At 38.5% G+C, this 24,625-nt stretch overlaps 2 protein-coding genes across 3 annotated transcripts in view; both read left to right on the top strand.

The window, feature by feature from the left end:
- Window positions 1-17,154, top strand: part of atp10d (ATPase phospholipid transporting 10D) — a 35,941-nt gene extending 18,787 nt beyond the window's left edge. For both annotated transcript variants that reach the window (XM_073873118.1, XM_073873119.1), the window contains 20 exons: window positions 275-479; window positions 720-805; window positions 900-1,006; window positions 1,104-1,235; window positions 1,758-1,870; window positions 3,434-3,686; window positions 3,891-4,105; window positions 4,273-4,443; window positions 4,755-5,397; window positions 5,771-5,868; window positions 6,002-6,135; window positions 8,919-9,096; window positions 10,497-10,767; window positions 11,061-11,137; window positions 11,357-11,482; window positions 11,568-11,768; window positions 11,855-11,935; window positions 12,999-13,103; window positions 13,213-13,400; window positions 15,814-17,154. In XM_073873118.1, the coding sequence (XP_073729219.1) occupies window positions 275-479; window positions 720-805; window positions 900-1,006; window positions 1,104-1,235; window positions 1,758-1,870; window positions 3,434-3,686; window positions 3,891-4,105; window positions 4,273-4,443; window positions 4,755-5,397; window positions 5,771-5,868; window positions 6,002-6,135; window positions 8,919-9,096; window positions 10,497-10,767; window positions 11,061-11,137; window positions 11,357-11,482; window positions 11,568-11,768; window positions 11,855-11,935; window positions 12,999-13,103; window positions 13,213-13,400; window positions 15,814-16,042 (3,613 nt within the window). In that variant the 3' untranslated portion in view covers window positions 16,043-17,154. The remainder of the gene's footprint in view (window positions 1-274; window positions 480-719; window positions 806-899; window positions 1,007-1,103; window positions 1,236-1,757; window positions 1,871-3,433; window positions 3,687-3,890; window positions 4,106-4,272; window positions 4,444-4,754; window positions 5,398-5,770; window positions 5,869-6,001; window positions 6,136-8,918; window positions 9,097-10,496; window positions 10,768-11,060; window positions 11,138-11,356; window positions 11,483-11,567; window positions 11,769-11,854; window positions 11,936-12,998; window positions 13,104-13,212; window positions 13,401-15,813) is intronic.
- A 383-nt stretch (window positions 17,155-17,537) lies between these two features.
- Window positions 17,538-24,537, top strand: dapp1 (dual adaptor of phosphotyrosine and 3-phosphoinositides). Its single transcript, XM_055169629.2, has 9 exons — window positions 17,538-17,797; window positions 20,254-20,376; window positions 20,929-21,062; window positions 21,150-21,280; window positions 21,489-21,536; window positions 21,682-21,744; window positions 21,831-21,916; window positions 23,878-23,965; window positions 24,109-24,537. The coding sequence occupies exons 1-9, from the start codon at window positions 17,739-17,741 to the stop codon at window positions 24,130-24,132; spliced, it is 756 nt and encodes a 251-aa protein (XP_055025604.1). The 5' UTR covers window positions 17,538-17,738; the 3' UTR covers window positions 24,133-24,537.
- The last annotated feature ends 88 nt before the right edge of the window (window positions 24,538-24,625 follow it).

Below are 24,625 nucleotides of genomic sequence, written 5' to 3'. Positions count from 1 at the left end.
ATTATGTAGAATGTACATATAAACGAACATTATTAATCAGATTGCAATGTTTAGGGTGCATGTAAACTGTATTGTTGTCACCTTCAATCGGATTAATTTCAGTCAGATTGAAAACATTTTCTGCAATGTTCCCTTCATAGTGAAATCTTTTAGATTGCTGGTGTGCACATTGTGGACAGATTTTCCTGCTGTCTCTCTACAAATATATGGATATTATTACAGTTATTATGGTTTAAGTTTGAGTGCACAAATCATATGTGTTTGTGTTTTGAAGGAACCAGAAGCATTTCGTGGAGCGACGCTGGGCTGAGGTGTGTGTTGGTGACCTGGTTCGTCTCAGCTGTAATGAGATCATACCTGCTGACATGGTCCTGCTTTACTCGTCTGATCCTAATGGTGTGTGTCACATCGAGACCGCCAACCTTGATGGAGAAACCAATCTCAAACAGAGGCAGGTGGTTCGTGACTTGACACAGCAGGTGAGATGCTTTTAGTTTCTTATGACATTGGACAATAGTGCTAAAGATATTAAGCACAAGAAAATATTGTAAATTCATAATATTTGTAAAATTTGTTGCAATATTTTAAAAAGGATATAGAAAGAAAGATACATTAAACCAGACACCTACAGTATGTTTTTAAATATTATATTTCTTAGTATTGAGAATTAAAATAACGTATATCTCTGCGTATGCACATGTATATGATCTTCGCCACAGGGATCCAAATTTGTTCCGGAAAACTTCGGCAGTCGCATAGAGTGTGAAAATCCCAACAATGATTTGAGACGGTTCAGAGGGTTCATGTAAGTAAATAAACTCCTGTAAATACCAAACACGAGAAAACTCTGTACTTTGATTTGAATAAAAGCGGTAATAGGTTTGCTTTTGTGCACACAGGGAACATCCCGGTAAGGTGCGTGTTGGACTGCACAGTGAGAACCTGCTGCTGAGGAGCTGTACTGTGAGAAACACTGAGACTGTGATTGGCATTGTGGTCTATGCAGGTCACTTTCAAATATCTTCTTTATGAGATGTGATAAGATTATAAAAACAACAAAAGCGCTTTTGTTGACTAACAGATCTCAATGAATGTGCTTGTAGGTCATGAGACAAAAGCGATGCAGAATAACAGCGGCCCACGCTACAAGAGAAGCAAACTGGAGCGCAGGCTCAACATAGATGTGCTTTGGAGTGTTGTTTTACTGCTGATCATGTGCTTTGTTGCTGCTGTAGGTCAGTATTGCTACAGAAATGAATAAGACGATGCAATTTTATTACTATGAATGGGTGTGTGTACTAGGTAGTTCATAAGTGCAACGCTCTAGCGAATGAAGTCCCACCTCCCATTAAAAACTAAAGACGATGATTCACAGGAGGTGGTGCTCTGTACATGAGGGTCGTGAAGTACTTGGTAACCTTTGCAACCTGGAAAAAAGGCGTTTTATAGCCCAATTTGAGCTTTTAGAGTTTATGGTACAGCTGTAATCAGGTTAACTGGCGGTCAAAAATTTGATGTTTCATTGTGATCTAAGCAAGTATTTTAAGAGATATCGGTCTTCTCCCATGATCCTTTATGACTGAAATAGCTGCCCGGAGGAAATGCAAATATGGCTGCAGAGTGCAGTGACTTTCTTTTCACCCTAATGAGTTTGCACCCCTGTTTCAGGGACAGTAAAATGTCTAAAATAATTTTCTAACGTGAACTGGTTTTTGGCTGTTGTTAGTTTGATGCTATGATGTGCTGGTGTTTTATAGGTCATGGTCTTTGGTTGAATGGACTAAATGATCCAATCTTCATGATCCCTGATGACACACCCTCTGCACTTGCTGCCTTTTACATGTTCTGGACCATGATCATTGTTTTGCAGGTCAGTAAGGGGACATATTTACATTTAAGCCTGTGTATAAATGAACAGAACCATACTGTCTTTTAAGTTTTAAGTTTTAAGCTTATATAAAATGATTGATCACAAATCATATACATAATGTCTTTAAAACCAAAGTTGGTGTTTGTTATAATGAACAACTATCATAATTGGGTTACATATAATAGGGTGTTCCTTTTAAATGGCAGATATTAAGTGAAATCCACTTTTTTTAAAGTGTCTGGTCATAAATGTGTGTTGGCACGTGTGAACCCAACCACCCTACAATGAAAAATATCCAGCCACTCCTTTTTAATCCCCCATTAGACCAGGGCAGTCTCATTAGACATGCTGTTTTGATTGTCTTGTTAATGTGATGTCACACTAACAAAGCCCCGCCCACAGTCACTGACTGACTGGGTGACTTTACCTAAATGTGTTCATTAGCACGTTGTAGCACTGATGCAGTTAAAGATACTATTTTCTATTTACAGGAACTGGATATATTTTTAACCAAAAGCAATAGCTCTTGCAGTAGCTCTTAACCCCACAAGCTATTTTTTGAAAAGTTGCCCGCATTTTTTGTGATTTTCACAAAAGTTTCACAAAATGCCTTTCAGAAAAATTTTATTTTAAAAATATATAAACATACAAATATATCAAAAGAAAGAACAGACCCTCTGCTTTCAAACAATAAAACTATATTGCAATATTGCAAAGAATTAACAAACAAGCAAAACGGGGAAAAAAAAGTTTCATCATATCTATATTTTTTTCTCTGCTTATAAACTCTTAAATATGGGTATTTTTCTTAAAAAAAAAATTTTTTTTGCAAAAAGCTGAAATTATTGTATTTTTGTGAAGGAATTTTGTAAGAGATCAGATTCAGAACGATTATCAAAACATACACAGAGTTTAAAGGGACACAAGGCAGCATTTTTATGTTAATAAATCATCTTCGTAAGTCGGTATATGGTTAAATGACTCATTACATGACGAATGAAGACCCTCTCGCCCGCCCCTACCGTCTGTAGGAAGAATACCCCTCTTGAAATTTCGCTGTATCCAACCCGGTGTCCTTCAGTCTCGTAAAGTCTCAGATATAGAAAGCATTTACTCCCAGACACTAGGGGGAGCTAGTAGAGAAATAATACTCAGACTTGCCTTGTGTGCCTTTAAAATGAGTAAATAACGTTTTTGCTTCAGTTTTTTCATAAATGGCCATCTGGTGGATAATCGTGTAATTGCAGATTAACATAAACATTCATCAGGAACATGTTCTTTTTAAGCCAATGTTTTCTCTTAATTGTCGAGATAACTCGTCAATGGAGGGGAAAGAGTTAAAGGTACACGCATGAAAACAGCACTTTTTTGCTCTCGCCAAATAGGGGCATTTTGGATATGCTAGTAATGATCTGTGGGGTATTTTGAGCTGAAACTTCACAGACTTATAATACAGTACATCTTGTAAAATGGGCAAACCGTTTTTGAATCAGTCCTTTAGTTTCATAGATAATTGTCTAAACTTGCTTAGAAAACCTGTCCCTTTTTTTCTCTGTTTTGCAGGTGCTGATTCCAATCTCGCTCTATGTGTCTATAGAGATTGTGAAGCTGGGACAGATTTATTTTATTCAGAATGACTTAGATTTGTATAACCCAAGATTGGACACAGGTGTCCAGTGCAGAGCATTAAACATCACAGAAGATCTCGGGCAGATCCAGTACCTGTTCTCAGACAAGACGGGAACCCTAACAGAAAACCGCATGCTGTTCCGTCGCTGCACTGTGGCAGGAACCGAGTACCCTCACCGTGACAACGGTTCGTTTGATACACATTTGTGCTTGTGTTATTTTCAAACAGTGGACACACTTAGAGGGTTTTGCATCTGAACCCTTCATATATATATATATATATATATATATATATATATATATATATATATAGTTATATTACAATTTATTTATGTGGTCAGACAGAAAGTATTACTGTATTGTCTTAACCGTTTTGTTTGTTTCTCTTTAGCAATATCTCTGGAGCAGTATGAGGAGCAGGAATGTGGCGATGTAGATCGCTCTCACACGCTGAGATCGCGCTCCAGCAAGAAGTCCCTGAGCTGTAAATCTCTCAACTGCAATCGAAGTTCAGTGTCTCTCAATACCCTCACTGCAGAGTCTGACACACATTCAGTCCTCGACACGCTCCACAGACGCACACTCGGAGCCTTCAGTGGCACCATGGTGAGAAATGTGAAGCCATACCTAAAGCTATTTTCATTTATTGTGAATGTGTATTTAATGACTCTCACAGCTATATGAGTCACCCGGTAATTTCTCTGTACTACCACACCTCAGTAAGTGCTTATTATCACAGATGCGTGTGTGTATTTAAAATGTTTTTTTTTCAGGAGTGTGCAGTTATTCCAGACCCTCAGCTGCAGGGGAAGCTTTGTGCACTCTCCACGGATTCCCATGTCCGACCTGAAGCGGGTGAATTTTCCCACATCCTGGACTTCTTTCTCGCTTTGGCCGTTTGTAACACTGTGGTGGTTTCTTCACCCACACAGCCAAGACATGTGGTATGATTCAAATCCTTACAGATATTCCTGATCTTATTAAATATGAACTTGAATGTAGTCCACTATTTTAGTCGATTTGCTTGCTTTAGCCCTACAATAAAAAATTATGAAATTGCCACATGCACCGTGTATGTGTGAACAGCTGAACAACATTTGTCTTTAATATTTTTATTCCCATGAAATATGTGACCTCGATATTGTATAAAATTGTGAATTGCATCATTCAGTATCATAATTAAGCTGTTTGTGTTGCATACATGATCAGACATGATGTTTGTAATTGTGTATATATAACTATGTAAATATAATAGGTTCAGATGCCTGTGGCTCGCACTCCCCTGCGCTCTCTAGAAGAGATGAAGACCCTTTTGCAGAAGTGGAGTCTACCTCGCTTTCCTATTTCACCCAACCAAGGCACAGACACTCCTGGCAGCCTAACCAGAAAATTCTTCACCCGTGGTCGTTCAGCATCCTACTTCCCCAACAGCGCTTCACAAACACCCACTACAACCCAAGAGTTACCCAACCTACCCACTTACACCCCATCAGACGCTTCCTCCACCTCCTCTACTCCAGTCCCTGTATGCAGTGGGGCGTGTGGAGAAGATGTGAAAGACAGTGAGCAGGCCAAAAGTAATGATGATGATGAGACTGAAAGCGATGATGAGGAGGAGGACGATGAAGAAGAGTTGCTGTATGAGGCAGAGAGCCCGGATGAGGCAGCGTTGGTGCAAGCAGCAAAGGCGTATGGATGCACTTTGCTTGGCCGATCCCCAGAGCAAATCCTGGTGAATGTTCCAGGTGCCGGACCGCTCTCCATCCCACTGCTACACGTGCTACCGTTTCATTCTGCCCGCAAAAGGATGTCTGTGGTTGTCCGCCATCCCTTGACCGCAGAGGTGGTGGTTTACACTAAAGGAGCAGATAATGTCATCATGGAGCTGGCTGAAGGAGGTATGGGATGTCAAGGCTGTGAAATTATACTATATTGTATCTGGGTTTTTTACAATATGGGTAAACATGTGACATCTCAAATACCTGCTGCTTGGAGAACTAGTTGATGATAAAATCTAGTAAAAGATATATTGTACATGGGCTTAAAGTTGACTTCCATCTCTCTTTGCCCCATTTAAGTTTTTGTAGGGACATAGACGTATTATCAGTTGCTTTGAAACAGAGCCATGTGTCAGAACCATTGGCTTTATTTAAATTCTGGTGCAGACCTAATAGTTATGCAAATTTGGGTGGAATAAAAATGCCACACTAGTGTACAGTAAGGACTTTGAACTCTGTGTACTTATCTCTCTGCTTTGACTGTGTGTTGCAGCTGGTGATGGTTTCGCTAGAGAGGTTATAAAACGGACGCAGAGACACCTGGACCAGTATGCCAGAGAGGGTCTGCGTACTCTGTGTATTGCTAAAAAAGTATGCTTTTCTCTTTCACTTCCCTATTTGAAACAATGAAACTCAATTATGTTCCGTACGCATACTCTGTCAAACTACGTCAATTCTGAAAATGGTATGCTTTGAGTAGATATTTTCTGCATATGATTGACAGGTGTTAGAAGAGCAAGAATACAGAACCTGGTTGAAGAGACATGAGTTCGCAGAGACCAGCATTGAAAACAGAGAAGAGCTTCTGCTTGAATCTGCTGAGAGACTGGAAACTAATCTCAAGTTGTTGGGGGCGACATTAAGATCATGAATTTGTTGGTTATGCATACCTGTTTTCTTTATTTTAGTTTTAAACCAGTAGAGATACAATGATCATACCCAAACATTATACAGTAGAACCACATACTGTAGCAACACCCTAACAGCCACCCATAACACCCTAGAAACTCTCAAACATTCACCCAAACACCCCAGGAACTCTCAAACATTTGTCCATAACACCCCAGGAACTCTCAAACATTTGTCCATAACACCCCAGGAACTCTGAAACATTCGTCCATAACACCCCAGGAACTCGCCCATAACACCCCAGGAACTCTCAAACATTTGCCCATAACACCCTAGAAATTCATCCATAACACCCCAGGAACTCTGAAGCATTCACCAAAACACCCCAGGAACTCTCAAGCATTCACCCATAACACCCCAGAAATTCATCCATAACACCCCAGGAACTCTCAAGCATTCACCCATAACACCCCAGGAACTCGTCCATAACACCCCAGGAACTCTCAAACATTTGGTAAATGGACTGCATTTATATAGCGCTTTTAACAGACATATGGCCATCCAACGTAGAGCTGAAGATCTTTGCCCGAACCCGACGGGACCCGACGGAACCCGACAGGCTCGGGTGGGTTCGGGCTTCATTTCTAAAATTTACATGGGCTCGGGGCGGGCTCGGGCTTCCGCTCCGGCTTTGTGAGGTAAATGAGCAGTCAAGTTCAGTAGCGCAGGACCGCGCTGAAGCCATTTATTTAATAATTTTCCTCATCAAAAACATGTAGCCTAATCTTGGTGAGTAAAGGTTTTTCAATGTATAACTAAATATTAATTGAGTCTTAAATACATAATTTAGACAAAGGATATAGACTAATGTTGGCAGTAATGGAGAGAAGTGCCGACGCAAATCCCACGGAGCCTTTCTCTTAATTTCGTTATTGCAAAATACCCATCTTAATTCAGAATGTATTATCTTAATTTAATTCGTTAAGAAATAATATTTTTTATTGGCCTATTTATAGTGTATTGCATAAGCCTATTTAGAATGAGATGTTACAATGTTACAGATGACTTATTTTATTTCTTTGTTTCAACTTCCAAGTTTGCGTGTATATTTATTCATTACTAATAATCATGTTAAAACCTGTGTAAATTACTCATTCTTGACAAAAGCTGTGTGTGTGCGCACATTTAAATAATGTCGGGCTGTTAACGGGTTCGGGCTTTTTAAAAAGCTGTCAATCTAAATGTACGTTCGGGTTCGGGCTGCATTCTGTCGGGCTCCGGTCATTTCGGGCCTAACGTTTAAGACCCGGATACAGCTCTAATCCAACGCGCTTTACATATTGCCTCACATTCACCCATCCACTCACACATTCATACACCGACGGCGGTGTCAGCCATGCAAGGCGCCATCCAGCTCGTCGGGAACAGCTGGGGTCAGGTGTCTTGCTCAAGGACACCTCGACACTTGGTCCGGTGGAGCCGGGGATTGAACCACCAACCTTCTGGTTTGTAGACAACTTACATGAACCATTGAGCCATTTGCCCATAACACCCCAGGAACTCGCCCATAACATCCCAGGAACTCGCCCATAACACCCCAGGAACTTGCCCATAACACCCCAGGAACTCGCCCATAACACCCCAGGAACTCGCCCATAACACCTAGCAACAGCAGCGCGTTAGCGCTGCGTCAGGCACGCTTCTGGTATGTACAGACACAGAAAACGCGACGCAGCCGTCACGCAACTGACATGTAACAGATACGCCACGCAGCCGGTGTGAATCGGCCGTTGCACCCCAGGAATTCACCCATAACACCCCAGGAACTCTTAAACATTCGCCCAAACACCCCAGGAACTCTCAAACATTCACCCAAACACCCCAGGAACTCTCAAGCATTCACCCATAACACCCCAGGAACTCTCAAACATTCACCCATAACCCCCCAGGAACTCGCCCCTAACACCCCAGGAACTCGCAAACATTCGCCTATAACACCCCAGGAATTTACCCATAACACCCCAGGAACTCTCAAGCCTTCACCCATAACACCCCAGGAACTCTCAAACATTCACCCATAACACCCCAGGAACTCGCCCCTAACACCCCAGGAACTCGCAAACATTCGCCTATAACACCCCAGGAACTCGCCCATAACACCCTAGGAACTCGCCCATAACACCCCAGGAACTCGCCCATAACACCCCAGGAACTCGCCCATAACACCCCAGGAACTCGCCCATAACACCCCAGGAACTCGCCCATAACACCCCAGGAACTCGCCCATAACACCCCAGGAACTCGCCCATAACACCCCAGGAACTCGCCCATAACACCCCAGGAACTCGCCCATAACACCCCAGGAACTCGCCCATAACACCCCAGGAACTCGCCCATAACACCCCAGGAACTCGCCCATAACACCCCAGGAACTCGCCCATAACACCCTAGGAACTCGCCCATAACACCCCAGGAACTCTCAAACATTTGCCCATAACACCCCAGGAATTCACCCATAACACCCCAGGAACTCGCCCATAACACCCCAGGAACTCGCCCATAACACCTAGCAACAGCAGCGCGTCAGCGCTGCGTCAGGCACGCTTCTGGTATGTACAGACACAGAAAACGCGACGCATGAACTCTCAAACATTCACCCAAACACCCCAGGAACTCGCCCATAACACCCCAAGAACTCGCAAACATTCACCCAAACAACCTAACAATGCCCTGGCAACCACTTAAAGCATTTTGCCCATCTAGTAAAAGTTGTTTTGTCTTACAGGGGCGACGGGTATAGTAGACCGTCTGCAGGAGGATGTTCCGGAAACCATTGAGGCTCTCCAAGAAGCTGGAATTAAAGTATGGGTCCTTACAGGGGATAAACAAGAGACTGCTATTAATATTGCCTTTGCTTGCAAACTCATCAGACCAACAGATCAACTACTGACAGCCAACTGTGACAGCAAGGTAAGAACAACTGTGGATGAAAGTAGGGTGGCCATTCGTGCCAGTTCCGCCGGACACCTCCCGAACATGTTTTCGAGTTCGTTCTCCGGAAGTCTCGTTGGTTGACCGTATACGTCATTAAGGTTTAATATTTCAGGTTTAATTTCAGAAAAGCAACCGTTACATTTCAATGTAAGAATGAAACTACAATGATTGTATGTCTTAAAAGAAATAAATCTTAATTTTCTAATGTATTTTAACTGAAATGTGAGAACCTCGATGACGTATGCGGTCGAGCAACGCGACTTCCGGAGGATGAACCTGAAAACAAGTTCGGGACGTGTCCGGCGGAACTGGCACGAATGGCCACCCTAGATTAAAGACTGACTATTTTATAGGGGTGCACCGATAAATGCCGATATATACACTAATAATAGGTGGCCGATAACTATTCTGAATCGCACAGCCGATATTATTCACAGCTTTTTCATGTACTACGGCTTTTGATCAGTAAGTCCTTATCGATCTGAAATCACTGTTAGTTTGAGTCGTTTATAACATGCATTTAAAAAAGCAACTCTTGTCAAACATAATCATTATACATATTCTTTATTATCATAAAATACCTGAAAAGGTTTGAAGAACAGAAATAGAAATATATCCTTAAGTCATTTCCTGGAGCTGCGTGTGTATGGTTCTTCGTCTGCAGCGCATATTGAGTTTCTGCACGAGAGCGCCCTCTGGCTTTTGGATGTAGCGGCATTTTACCGTAATTCATTGTGAAGCATAGAAAGCATTATCGGCCCTTGATCGGAGCATCCCTACTATTTTACACAGCTGTTTGCATCCCAGTAGTCTTGTTGAGTCGACCAAATCTACAAAAAATACAACATGGAAGATAGTACACATGCTATGGTATTACATGGGCGGTTTCCAATCGGAAGTGAAGGCGCTTTCTAATCATCAAAAATATTCCTTTCGTAGATCAGATCTCTTGATGTGTAAACTCTAAAGGGAGTTGCACAATTGTGCCTCATAGTGTGGCGGATTAAAATTTACTTAGCGAACAAAACAATGAAAAACTACTTTGTTTTCTTTTTATCTGGAGCAACTGTTTATATGATGTCCCCCCTTTTTGAAGGGCCCTTCAAGGGAGCATAAATGGCGTTTGGAATATTCCATATATGTGCAGGTGACCTGAATATTAGCAAATTCAAAATGCTGAAAATTTATTTAAAGGATAATTTATGTCCAAAATGTTGTATTTTAGTAGATACTAAAGAAAATGGAAACAGTATAACCTTAAACACTAAAGTATCAAGGAAGTGGAGGCTAAAAAAACAAAGATAGTATGCAAGTGTGCTAGTCCTGTTTACTTCATTACTGGAATACATTTTTTTCGTGTGTGTGTTTTATCTCAGGAGGCATGTGAAGCTCGACTTTATGAGTTACAACATGAGATCAGCAACTTTACAAAGGGAAGCGTATCTGGCCAGGATAAGGCCTCTGACTTTGTGCTGGTCATTGATGGCCGTACGCTGGACTTTGCACTGCAGAATGAATTACAGGAGTCTTTCATGGAACTTGCGTGCTGCTGTCGCTCGGTCATATGCTGCAGATCCACGCCCCTCCAGAAGAGCCAAGTGGTACGGCTTGTCAGAGACAAACTTAAAGTCATGACCCTGGCTATAGGTCAGTAGATATAATGAATGATCTGACTGGCTTTTGCAGAATAACACCATACATTTGGGGGTGGTTTTGCAGACAGGGCTTATCCCTAGTCCCTGACTAAAATGCACGTTTCAGCTGCTTTAATTTCAAAACACCTTGACATATCTAAACATGTATCAGTGCCATTGTTTTGTCTGAATGTTTGTTTGTTAAAACTGCCTAAAATAACTAAAGACAATCTAAACCCTGTGCGTGAAACTGCCCCTTGGAGTCTAACAGGGTTTTGTAAAATATGATGTGGTTTTCATTTTCAGGTGATGGTGCGAATGATGTTAGTATGATTCAAATGGCAGATGTTGGCATTGGCATCTCAGGCCAGGAGGGCATGCAGGTACAGTATGTGATTGTGAATAGACACTAAAAAGTTTTTCTGTTTGTTTCACATCCCTAAATGGCTACGAAAAGCCATTTTGCTTGATGTTTTATGACATTGTGTTAAAAAGTGCCAGGATTATCCTTACTTTTTGTACTAAATTGTGACACAAGACACAATTACTGTTATAACCTTACTGTTCTCTTTCAATATGTGTGATCTCTTCTTTCTCTATAGGCTGTGATGTCCAGTGACTTTGCCATCTCAAGATTTAAGTACCTGAACAAGCTGATTTTGGTTCACGGTCATTGGTGCTATGCACGCTTGGCTAACATGATCCTCTATTTCTTCTATAAGAATGTGGTGGGTTGCATAGCCATTTAGAAAATCAGATCAAAGTAAATGTGCTGAAAATTTCTCATTTATCTCTGGTTTCCTCTTTATATAGATGTATGTCAACTTGTTGTTCTGGTACCAGTTTTTCTGTGGGTTTTCGGGTAGCACCATGACCAACTCATGGGTTCTCATCTTCTTTAACCTGCTCTTCACCTCTGTCCCTCCACTCGTATATGGTGTGCTGGACAAAGATGTCTCAAGAGAGACACTCGTAGACCTGCCTGATCTTTACAAGTTTGGACAGAAGTCTCAGGTGAACACTATTCTGTTGTATTCATACATATTGGAGGTATTGTGGTGGTTTGTTTGTGGTTGTTTAACAAATGTGTGACTTTTCAGGCCTACCTTCCTTCAACGTTTTGGCTGACCATGCTTGATGCGTTTTACCAGAGCTTAGTGTGTTTCTTCATCCCTTACTTTGTAAGCCATTCTGAAATTCATGTCTTCAATGATGGTTTGTTGAGCGCTCTCTTATTTGAACTAAGCGATTTGCATTGTTCTCAAATGACATTTGAGTATGTCTAAGAACAGGAAATATATAGCTACTTAAATATGCAAAAATGTCCAGTTTCTTTAAAAGTGAAGTGTGTGTTTTTTATTTTAAAATATCTTGATTTTGTATGATCTAAATAAACAAATCAAATCATTGCATTATTTGTTCGAAACCTTAAAGGGACACTCCACTTTTTTTAAATATGCTAATTTTCCAGCACCCCTAGAGATAAACAGTTGATTTTTATCGTTTTGGATTCCATTCATTTGATCTCCGGGTCTGGCTGTGCCACTTTTGGCGTGGCTTGGCGCGGTCCATTGAATCTGATTAGACCATTAGCATCGCACTCAAAAGTAACCAAACAGTGTTACTAAGGGGGCTAGTTTTAGGATCTGCGTAAAATCATTGTTCTTGATTATTACGCCAGAATGAGAGTATAGTTCCTAGCCATATCGGCCTAGAAAAGCGCAACTTTTAACTATCCGTCTGTCTTAGTACATGATGTAACTACAGAAGAGTCAAGTTTTAAATAGCAAAAATATCAAAACTATTTACTTATTTTTTGAGGGTGATGCTAATGGTCTAATCAGATTTAATGGATTATGCTAAGCTATGCTAAAAATGGTAGCGCCAGACCCGGAGATCGGCTGAATGGATTCCAAGAGGATTCAGGTCAAGTGTTTGACTTTAGGGGGCTGGAAAATACGCATATTTTCAAAAAAGCATCCCTTTAAACGGTATTGGTTCAAGCAAAGGCATAAGTGTCGAACAAATCAAAATTGATTTGGAAAAATCCTCGAAGAGTATTATTTTAACTCTTTCTGTGGGTGTGCAAAATAAACAAATACGTTACCTTGAAACTTTGTATTGCAATTGAATTACCTCTTAAATGTATCTAAAATAATTCAAATAAGATAGACATGTTTAATTTTTAGAGCAATGTTCTGTATATATAAATGATTACATTGTTTCTTTTGTATGTTGTGTAAGGCCTATGCAGGGTCTGATATTGAAGTATTCTCATTCGGCTCTCCAATAAATAGCTGTGCCCTCCTCATCATCCTCCTGCATCAGGTCATAGAGAGTCGCACATTGGTAAGTATTGATTAAATATTTAAGATAGTTAAGCAATTCATAATAAATAGCACACATTATTATTATAACAACATATCTTTATATTTTATACTATATTTTTTTCTTGCAGACATGGCTACACGGTGCATTGCTGCTCTTTAGTGCCCTGTTTTATTACGCTTTTGTATTAGTGTTCAGTGTTACATGTGTGACATGCAGTTCTCCTACCAACCCCTACGGCATTGAGACAAAAATGATGTCTGAGGCACTGTACTATTTTGTATGTGCACTCACCACAGTCCTGGCATTGCTGCCTAGGTACAACACACACATCCATTTATTCACCTATTACAATAACATCATTTTAGTCTGTTAGTTGTTAAATGGATAGTTCACCCAAAAATGTTGTTACAAATATGTATAAATTTCTTTGTTTTGATGAACACGAAGAAGGATGTTTTGAGGAATGTTTGTCACAAATGGTTCATGAGCCCTATTCACTTCCATAATATGAAGAGTTTGGTTCCAAAACGCAATAAATCCATTTTGACAAATTTCGGTAAAAACATGTTTTCTATACCAAGAAAGTGACAAGATGAAAACCACTAATTTCTGTTACAAACTTTCATATAGCATATTTAGGTTATAAAAACATGAAAATTCAAATCCATAACTTGATTTTTAAAGATTTATTAAACAAATTATTTTTTCCACAAAATGCAATAAATCCATGACAAGTTTTTTTTTAAATGCTATAACTCTATTCAATCAATGTATAAATGTGTATTCATCTTTGCCATTTTATATTCATTTAGTTGACTAGTGGTATACACTGATTAAAAAATAAACATTAATGGCATTAATCAATCAAAACACTTACTTTGTCATATTAAGAACACTGTCATTGCTGCGGTTATACTTGACGTCGTCACTTAACATTTTTCACAGCGATCAGCTGTAAAATGTTTAGGTCCTGCTCGATTTTCGATGACTTTGAGAAAAATAATGGAAAGTTTTTCATAAGATCTGCTGGGGTCAATGTGTTAGCATGACAGAAACTTGATGCTGTCGGGAGAACAAGCACCCGTCTCTCGAGTGCCTCTCGTGTAAATTATTAGATGTTGATGACTTTCTTTCCCGTCACAGAAAACCATTAAATTTAATGCCATTAAAGTATTATTTAGTTTTTGTTTGTTTGTTTGTTGATCAAGAAGTACAAAGTAGATGAGGAAAACTAGGATTCCGTGTAACTCGCGCAGCCATTATTTGTGTACAATGCATGAAATGGTGCGCTGTAATTTGTGGAGCGGATTTATTGCATTCTGTAGAAAAGGAGGAGTGGCGTTTATCGCATTTTGAGAAAAAAGGGAGAAAAGATGACAGAATAACATGGTGGATATTGTATTTTGCGTAAAATTAAGAATTTACTTTTAAATACTGACCTGATATAATACTGATTTTGGCAGTAACTAAAAAATGGCGTCTATCGCGTTTTGGAACCAAACTCTTCATATTTTTTCCTACTATGGAAGTGGATGGGGTTTATGATCAGTTTGGTTACAAACATTCCTGATAATATCTTCCTTCGTGTTTATCAGTACAAAGAAAAATGTTTGTAACAACGTGAGAGTAAGAAAATTATGGCAGATTTTTTTTTTTCATTTTTTGGGAACTATCCTTTTAGGGGGATAGTTCACCCAGAGATGAAGGTGGTGTCATTGGTGACTCACCCTCGTGTCGTTCCAAACTCGTAAGACCTCTGTCCTTCTTTGGAAACACAGTTTAAGATGTTTTAGATTTATTCAGAGAGCTATCTGACCCTTCATTGAAAATCTAGTTACGGTATACTGTCCATGTCCAGAAAGGTAATAAAAACATCATCAAAGTAGTCCATGTGACATCAGTGGGTCAGTTAGAATGTGTTGGAGCATCGAGAATACATTTTGGTCCAAAAATTACGACTTTGTTCAGCATTGTCTTCTCTGCCGCGTCTGTTGTGAAGCGCATGCTAAGGTCACGTGACTGCAGTGATGCGGATAAGGTACGACATGGCTGACGTGGTATCTGGTGCGCCCCAGCTGGGTTTTTGTTTTTTTGTGTGCCCAGGCTTTGTTTACAGTCTGAGGGAGACGCATGCTGTAAGTTTGAAAAAAAAACTTCGCAAACATGTCTGAGGATAACACGTCATCCGCGACACTGCAGTCACGTGCAGTCTCGCGCATGCGCTTCACAACAGACGCGGAAGAGAAGACAATGCTGAATAAAGTCATAATTTTTTGTTATTTCTGGACCAAAATGTATTTTCGATGTTTCAACACATTCTAGCTGACCCACTGATGTCACATGAACTACTTTGATGTTTTTATTACCTTTCTGGACATGGACAGTATACCGTACAGAGATTTTCAATGGATGGTCAGAAAGCTCTTGGACTAAATCTAAAACATCTTAAACTGTGATCCGAAATGAGGTCTTACGAGTTTGGAACGACATGAGGGTGAGTCATTAATGACATTATTTTCATTTTTGGGTGAACTGTCCCTTTAAGCAACATGTCAGAGTATTGAAATAAAGTTGAGCTGATGCTTAAAGTATGTAGAGCATTTTAGGTGAAGTTCCTTCTCATTTAGAAAACTGCTTTAAGGCAACTGGCAACTACTCATTGCACCTTGCAAGATTTTGGATTTAGCCTTAAAATCTCTTTGGTTCAATCTCTGTTTTTCTTTCACAGGATTCTGTTTCGTGCCATTTGTAACACTGTCTGTCCTTCTGACCTGGTGAAAGCACAGAAAATAGAGATACTTCCTCCGGAGGACTATTGCGCTAGTGTAAAACAATGGAAGGAGACCAAAGCCGCAGGAGAAGCACCCCCGAAAAACATTCTTCAAAGCTTAAGCATGAATGCCGACGTACCCAATTTAACAGATTGTATCCAAGAAGCAGGCGCTGTTGTTTCTTGATCAATAACAAAACCACCTTCTTGTACCATATGAACAGAGTCATTACTAAATATGACGACTTATCCTCCTGCACTTTATGTGATTGGCAGGCATCCTGACCAATCAGATCACAGAGCTGGATTTTCTCTGCCCAATAAGAGTGTTTTTATAGCGAGGTACTGGGACTTTATGATGTGTGTGCAAGAGGGTTAAAACTGACAGGTGAATTGCATCGCAAACACGTGCTTTTGAGGATCGTGGAGCAAGATATGCAGAAAATGTTTACATTTCAGATGTTTCGGGCTGTGCCTGTGACTTTTTGAATTATACATGCACTCCAGCACCACACAACAACTGTGACTCGTACTTCAGCTTTTTAAAGAGATTTAAGTAGATGTGAGGAATTGTGGGTGCGGATCCAGTTATGCCACAATATTTGGGCTGCTTTACTCGTACTGTAATGCAATATTTGGTTATGTAGACTGAAATATTCTGTGCTACACGGTTGCTTAAGTATGATTACATGAATTGTGCGCTTTACTTGAGAGCATCCTGTACATATAGTTTTGCTTTAAATATTTTCTGTAATGTCAAAGTTAAGGAATTCTACAATGCCAATAGCATCAAATGAACAGATACATAAAATGAAAGAAATGAATTGGGTGGAATAAGAGCGAATGTTGCACATCCTTTATTTTTGTTGATCTGGTAACTTTTGGATAATTCAGAAAAGCATAACATTGTTCCTTTTATTGATCGTAAAGAGGCCTTTAGATTAACAACATAAACTGAATTGTCTCTGCTCAGGAATGAATTTAAGCAAAAGCAGCTATTGTATTTGTAACCTGAGGTCTTCAATGCCCATTACCGTGTATATTGGGCAAGCAAACAGGGTTAGTAAACAGCGTACCAGATGGATTACCAGTATTTTATGATTGCTTTTTATACCAAAATGTTTTATTTTTGTTGCAGAATGCTTGAGTTGAAAATGCAAATTGATAATTATGATTGATGATTGTTAATGATTGCAAGTCATTAACTTGGGAATCTATTATTTATACTCATTTTATTTGACATCTCTTTATAACCTTTTGTGTTATTTGGAAATTTTGAAATAAAACACTCAAAACATCCTTGTTTGTTGACTTAATAGGAATGCATGGGTATATACAGCATGTATGCCATTGCAATACATTTTTTTTCTAAAAGATAAATACTTCCAAATATTCCAATATCACACTTAGAGGAGGTTTTTCCTGACTTAAGATAAATGGCAGTAAATTGTGCTTGAATTTAAAATATTACTGGATTAATGCAGCCTTCCTCTAACGACTTCCAAGGTAACAAAATAATGAGAAGTAATTTTTAGTTCGGTTTTTAAGCTAAAAATGACTTGTTGTTTTGTCATTTACACCAAAAAAACGAAAGAAATTGTGAGTAGAGAGCTGTTAAATAATAACGTTGTGGACAATGGGGCGTTTAGGCAATAGGGTTGAGGAAAGGACACGGTGTATTTGCACAGTGGTGAAGTGTAAATTAACTCAGCTTCTCTAAATTAGCCTACTGGGGGCGGATCTGTTAGACTTCCTCTGTTTAATGCTTTCGCTCGTAAAACAAACGACGCACTGCTAAAAAACTGTTTTAGTTGAACGTAAAGAGAAATCAGTAGTGGGTGACCGAGTCACAGTGATCATCTGCATTTAGCCTACACGAAGAGATGAGTGTTTGTTCAACACACAGCTGTGATGAAGACATGGACGAGCTCGAGTCAATCAGGTCAGATAAATCTCATGGTTTTTAAATATTCACCACACCTTTACACTGGGTCATTTAACCTACTGCTTATCTCTCTTTAATCACGTCTTTATGCGTTTCTACACACTTGATTTTTAGTTTATTATATCGTTATTTCTCAGGTGTCATCGAATATTTATGATTAGTTAATTTTGGAGGAGCAACGAAACAGTATAAGAAAGGAAACTCCGTGAATTTTATTGTAGAAAATTGTAACGTTAGTATAGTTTGTATCTACAGTTGTAAACATTTCAGTTTTTACTAAAAAACTATGAATTTAACAATAGTTTATTAAAATATTATTATTATAATTTATATAATAGTAATTTGTAGACAAACTGTATATGCTACGTGTATTTTTTCTTGTCAGTAATGTTGTGAATGTGTTTTGTACACCTGCTAAGCCTGTTCTTGAGGTATAGGCTATGAGGAAATACTCTTATTTCACTAATTGTTAGGAAAAGGGGCCTGTTTAAACAAAAAGTGACTACTGACTAATCAATTGTCAGCTGGTTAAACATTACTGAATTTAGTTACTTCAATATAACGCATAGATTCAGAGTAAGAAGAGCAGTACAAGATTTAAAGTTCAACAGGTCCAAAATATAAACCTTTAAAAAATGATGGCATAAAAGTATAAAATTACAAGTGCACTAGTACTACTATTTTCATTCAATAATTTTGTATGTAATATAAATTTTTTTTAGCATTTCTTAAGAAAAACATAAGATAAGAACATCTTAGTGTACCCAAGCTGTGCTATTTTGAGGCGCCATTTATTTCAGTGTACACTATTACTGGTATTTAAATAGCCTTTTTTCAAGTGCACTACTAAAGTCACTTCACAAATACTTTTAGGTCTGTTGCCTTCATCCTTCTGGAAAGATTTTGGTTATTTTTATGATGTTCTTGTGAACGGGAAGTCAGTCTTTCATCAACTTTTAAAACATTTTTCAGAGATGATCCTCAAATACCAGCAGGCAAAACTATTAGGATTACGATGAGTTGTTGGGGTTCTCCTCCATGTTTCACCTCGAAATAAAAGAAACAAAAAATAATAATCATTAAATATTTTTAAGGTTTTAGTTTTTACAGGACTGTAAGTAGGTATGTTGCTAAAATTTTCAAAATTGTTAAATGCTAAAACTAGTTGTTCAGATAGAAAGAACTTGAAAAAAACTTTTGAATGAGACCAAGATCATGTCTATGGGTTCAAGAATAACAAAATACTGGCCATTTGACACTCGAAAATCATCACTTTATTTTGTCCAATGTTTTCCATTAAAATTCAAGAAAATGTGTGACCGAATCATGAAAATTATAAAGTTTTTTGCTATAACTTTTTTTTAATTTGAGATATTGACCTGAATCCATCAGGATAAGCTGTTTGCCATATCCTCTACATATTCTACTTCTAAAAAGTCAGATATATAAAAAACAAACCACTAATTACACCAAATAACACTTTTTATTCAGTCTATACAGACATCTACTACATGGCTATACGTCTGCTTCACATTCTATGTCCATTCAAGCAGATTTTGGGGGTGGTAAAACTCCCGTGGTCGTCGTTCAAATTTATTAAAATTTTGTTCACTTGTAGTTTAGCAATTAAACTAAATGTCTATTATAATTTCAAGAATGTCTTTACTCAACTTCAGCAAAAACAACGACGATTTTACAAACAACAAACTTTGGCGAGCTCGCACGGCCAGTAGTTAAACATGAAAGGTGGTGACTGAAAACGAGAAGGTACCTGTGGTTCTTCCGGTGGTGTTAACAATAAAAACTCAGAAATTTCGCCATCAACAAACCAACAGAAGCATTATTTTCCACAACACCGCGCGCCGCCTGAGGAAATCTTGAGTTTCGTTGAGCGGAACCAAAAAAGTCAGCCGCGACAACGGAGTTAGCAACATACCTACTGTAAGATTTACCCAATAATATTTTGCTCAGTACATTGTTTGGTAGAATAAGTCATCTTTATTTGTAGTGCTTTACGCAATAGATTACTTCATAGCAGCTTTACATCAACAAATGATCAGAATTTCAGATCACATCACGCAAGACATACCAAAAAAATATGTGTGTCAGCCCATACAATGGTGTCTTTGCATTGCACAACAGAGTCTATAGATTACTCCATTCAATGTAACCATTCAAATATCTATTTACTTACAAAGAATAAAGCAAGGTGTACAAAACATGAAACTTTTGATGTTTCTTAAAATGTTTATTACTGCTTATAACACATTTATAAAATGGTATCAGATTTGCTATCCTCGGTTTAACTGATCAGGTCTTATGTATCAATAGTAGTGTTGAGCCAAGTCAAACAGTACAAGCAAAGTGATATGGAGGGTCTTTAGTTGAATTCGGCTTGCGATGTGTCTAACAGAGGCCTGTTTGTAGACAAGTTTCTTTGTTTCCCTTTGTAGTTGGTATCATTATGATTTGTCCCGGCATGCGGCTGAAGCTCTTCTCCTTTCAAATGGGGTAGATGGGAATTTTCTTCTTCGAAACAGCAACCAAGGAGCCGACTGCTTCGCTCTGTCTGTCCGGTAAGACCTTATGTATTTGCAGTCACGTGCTTTGATGAACTTTAATATTAGTGTAATAACCTATAAAAGCACTCAGCAAATTTTACACAACTTTGTACTTTATACTTACATACAATAGATGGGAAATCAGGTCAATTGCGAAATGTTTTGACTACGTGAGCTTCTTTTTTGTTATTCCCCTTATCTATTACTCGTCTTATCCTCTGTCACTCTTTGGTGTTGCTTTAAACATTTCAGTTCCCTTTTCTTTTTTAGGTGTCAGTTGTGAACCCCACATCTGCATTCTTTCTTGTTTCTTTTGAAGAAATATAAACCAGAAGTGGCTATTTGTGAATATAATCACAGCTGAGGCTGTTGCGAAGTGCCTGCAACCACTTATTTACAAAATGATTTAAATTAAATCTTCGTATTAGTACTGTTGTGTTCATTTTTGTTAGTCATTTGTTAGTCAAAATTCACGCCCCATGGCTTTTTATTTGATGACAACAAACAAAGTTTGTGAAAAGTAAAAACCTGGTTATAATGATGCAATTTCCACCTTTACATCTTTAGAGCAAAGGATTCAGTCAAACACTTCCACGTCCGGCGGCACATGGGCAGATATTCCTTTGGCTTCAATGAATTTTCCTGTCTTCAGGATTTCACTAGACATGTTGCCAATCAGCCCCTGCTAGGCAGTGAGACAGGTTGGCATACCTTTATTTACACTTAAACATTAACTCATTGTTAACCACTGCTGTGACACCGATTCCACTTTCACTTTTTTAACAAAGGAAACCTTATTGTGGTGCGATTCCCATACCCACGGCAGGTGGAGGAACCATCTATTTATGAAACCGTGTGTGTGCACACGGCCATGCAGACGGGGCGGCACGAAAATGACTTGGTGCCTAATGCTCCATCGGTAAGTCAATCAGCCATTAAGAAGACATTTAGCTTTATTCATATTTAAGCAGAGATTCTAATACTGAATATAGCAACAGATTTGGAAAAGAAAGAGTAACAGTTGGCACCAGCTGGCACAGGACGGCACAGTCTTAGATTCGGCCGATGGTAGAAAAGCGCAGTATGTGTTCCTGAGTCATTGAAAACGTATTTATCTTTGTCTTTAGCTTGGCACTAAAGAGGGTTATCTTGTGAAACAAGGTGCCATCATTAAGGTATGTTTACATGTTACACAAGTTATGTATATACCCATATGAGTCAAACCAATGTTTGTGTTAAATGCCAGTTCCAGATAATAATGAGTTAAACTGGTTCTTAGCAGACCGTGATGCTGACGTCTCTGTATTTGTTTTTGGGTAGAACTGGAAGCAGAGATGGTTCACACTGAATAGATATGAACTCAAGTATTTTAAGGACAAAATGGTAAGCAAGTGTGTTTTGTACAGCAATCACTAAATAATGAAGTTGATTTTGTCTAACAAAAAGAAAATAACATTTTCTGTTTTTAGTTTGCAGAGCCAATTCGAACCCTAGATCTGACAGAGTGCTCTGCAATCCAGTTTGATTACAGTCAGGAAAGAGTCAACTGCTTCTGGTGAGACCTTCATATTGTGCCTAAACTTCTTGTACTGTACTGTTAGTGAAGTAAAAGTGATATGATTGTAAAGCATGGTACCCCATACTCAAAATGCCCCCCTTGCTCAAGCACACCTCAGTCACAACCCAACTTTCGGGTTGCAAGCCCAACTCTCTAACCATTAGGCCACAATTAGGCCTTACTGTTTGTGTAGCAGTGTTAAAGGAAAACACCACTGTTTTTCAATGTTTTACTATGTTCTTGCCTTAACTTGGACAGATTAATACATGCCTATCTTTCTTCAATGCGTGCACTTGGTCTTTGTGCGGCGTGTTGTGAATGTGTTGGCATTTGGCCTAGCCCCATTCGTTTATTGGGATCCAGACAGGGATGAGTTTAGAAGCCACCAAACACTTCCATGTTTTCTCTATCTAAAGACTGTTACATGAGTAGATACACAAGTATAGTGGCACAAAATAAAACGTGGCCATTTTTTAAGCAGAGGGGGAGTAGTCAGGAGTGGTGATGTTACTGTGTACCAAGGTCGAAGTGCTGCAAACTAAGTGCTCTTTCGCCATACAATATAGTTCTCATTTTTTATCTGCTTCAAAGATCACCACGTTTTGTTTTGTGCCACCATACTTACTTGTGTAACTACTCATGTAACTGTCTTTAAATTGGTAAAACATGGAAGTGTTTGGTGGCTTCTAAATTCATCCCTGATCCCTGTTTGGATCCTGAGGAATGAATGGGGCTGGGCTAAATGCTGACGCATTCATGCCACGCTGTACAGGGATTAAGTGCGCGCATTGAAAAAGGGTAGGTGTGTATTCATTTGTCTAGGTTGAGACAAGAACATAGTAAAACATTGAAAATGGTGGTGTTTTCCTTTAAAGAGAAAATTTGGTTATTTAATACATTTATTTCTTGGATAAACCCCTTGAGATGTCATTATTTACTCACCCTCATGTTGTTACAAATCTGTATTATTTTCTTTGTTCTGCTGAACACAAAGGAAGATATTTTGAGCAATGTTTGTAACCAAACTATTTTTGAGCACCATTGACTTCGATAGTAGTATTTTTTATATTATGGAAGTCAATGGTGCTTCTGTTTCCTGCTTGATTACATATATCTTCCCTTTTGCAGAAATGTATAGAGATTTGTAACAACATGAGGGTAAGTATATAATGACAGAATTTAATTTATGGGTGAACTATCCTATATTTAGTGTTAATATAAAAATGTAACTTGGTATATATTGTTAACTGTAAATCGGTCTTGAAATGTGTTTAGTAATAGAAAAACATTTGTAAACCTAAAAAAGTCCAATATTACTTCTAAAGGCAAACAATTGCTGTGGGTGAAGAAATGAGCTTTTTATCGTGCTACACTACACACGCTTCCTATATTACATCGGAAACTTCTGTACTTGGCCAAGTGGAAAATTACCAGCTATTTTTTGACTACTTAAAATAAGCTACCTTATCTAAGTGGCTTGCGCAGTTCCTGAGCACATCTGAACTGAAGAGAACATCTTGGTTTAGTCATTTATTTTTCATTTAACAGTGGGGTTACAAAAGGTGACATGAAATGGCATTTACTAAAGTCCAACTTTGAATATGATTAATAGTATTAGTTAAAAATTAAAAATGTTAATTTTAATAGTAACTTTTTAAATAGGCTAAAATGTCAAAAGAAATTATTTTATAAAATTCACATCTAAATTTTCCATTGTAATATTTTCATTCTCAACTGTGTGGATTTCACATCATTTCTAGTATGTACGTCAGTTTAAAAAAGAGGAAGTAGGGTCAGAAACCCTTAAAGATGGACTTCCTCCTGCCTCCATATTTTCCAAACCATGCCACACTACCACATTACCCAATGTAAAAGATCTCTCTCTTAAAATACTTAACTAGCTCTCCATGAATGTTAGCAAAACACTTGACTCACATTTATCTCTTTCTGTGTGATAGTATGGTGTTCCCTGAGAGGACATTTTATCTGTGTGCAAAATCAGGTACCGAGGCTGATGAATGGATAAAGATAATACGATGGAAACTGGTAAGAGTATTTTGCTTGAAAAGCTATCAAAGCAAACATGAATAAATATTGTATGTGTGTCAGTTATTTCCTTAATGTAACCTATTGTATGTGTTAATCTTTTCATTTCCCTATTTTTAACGCTGACTGTCTTATATTTTCAGTCACAGATAAAGAAAGGTCGATGATGGTAACATGGAGAACAAAAGCATTTGACCAAATGAAAGCTGTGCCGTTTTATATGAATTATTACACCTGCAATTATTAACTATGCACATCTGACGGTCTGTGACTTTGGTTACATGGTCATGCATTGAAGATTGTTCATGAAAGACAAGTTCAATGCTAACATGTTTATATGGAAAGTCTGAAGACAGTGCACCTCCAACATCAGATATATAATTACAAAGTAGTATTTTTTTTCACTTATTTTGCTCTTCTGTAAGCCAAACTGTACATTCACCAAAAGAGTAAATGTGCTTTGAAACATCATGTGTTCTCCCAAACATGTGTAAATGTACAATCTGCCACCAGTAAGGTGTATAATATACTGACCTTTGATCCATGAAAGCTTTTAGTTTGCCTCTTATCAAAGCGTGTGAATTGACAGTTAACATTGTGTTATTTATGAATGTGTACACAGTATTTATCTTCCTAAGAAAGAACACTTTCTGTAAAAAG

This window comes from Misgurnus anguillicaudatus, chromosome 11 (assembly GCF_027580225.2).
Source record: "Misgurnus anguillicaudatus chromosome 11, ASM2758022v2, whole genome shotgun sequence".
NCBI classification, from domain to species: domain Eukaryota; kingdom Metazoa; phylum Chordata; class Actinopteri; order Cypriniformes; family Cobitidae; genus Misgurnus; species Misgurnus anguillicaudatus.
The sequence above is the reverse complement of the archived record's forward strand: the minus strand, read 5'-3'. Positions and strand labels throughout refer to the sequence as shown.

What these genes read in the sequence shown, in the direction of transcription:
- dapp1 (XM_055169629.2), top strand. Translation starts at nt 17,739, where the DNA reads ATGAGTGTTTGTTCAACACACAGCTGTGATGAAGACATGGACGAGCTC. An exon ending in AACAAGGTGCCATCATTAAG is followed by an intron (nt 21,537 to 21,681) that starts GTATGTTTACAT and finishes GTTTTTGGGTAG; the next exon opens with AACTGGAAGCAGAGATGGTT. An exon ending in AGTATTTTAAGGACAAAATG is followed by an intron (nt 21,745 to 21,830) that starts GTAAGCAAGTGT and finishes TTCTGTTTTTAG; the next exon opens with TTTGCAGAGCCAATTCGAAC.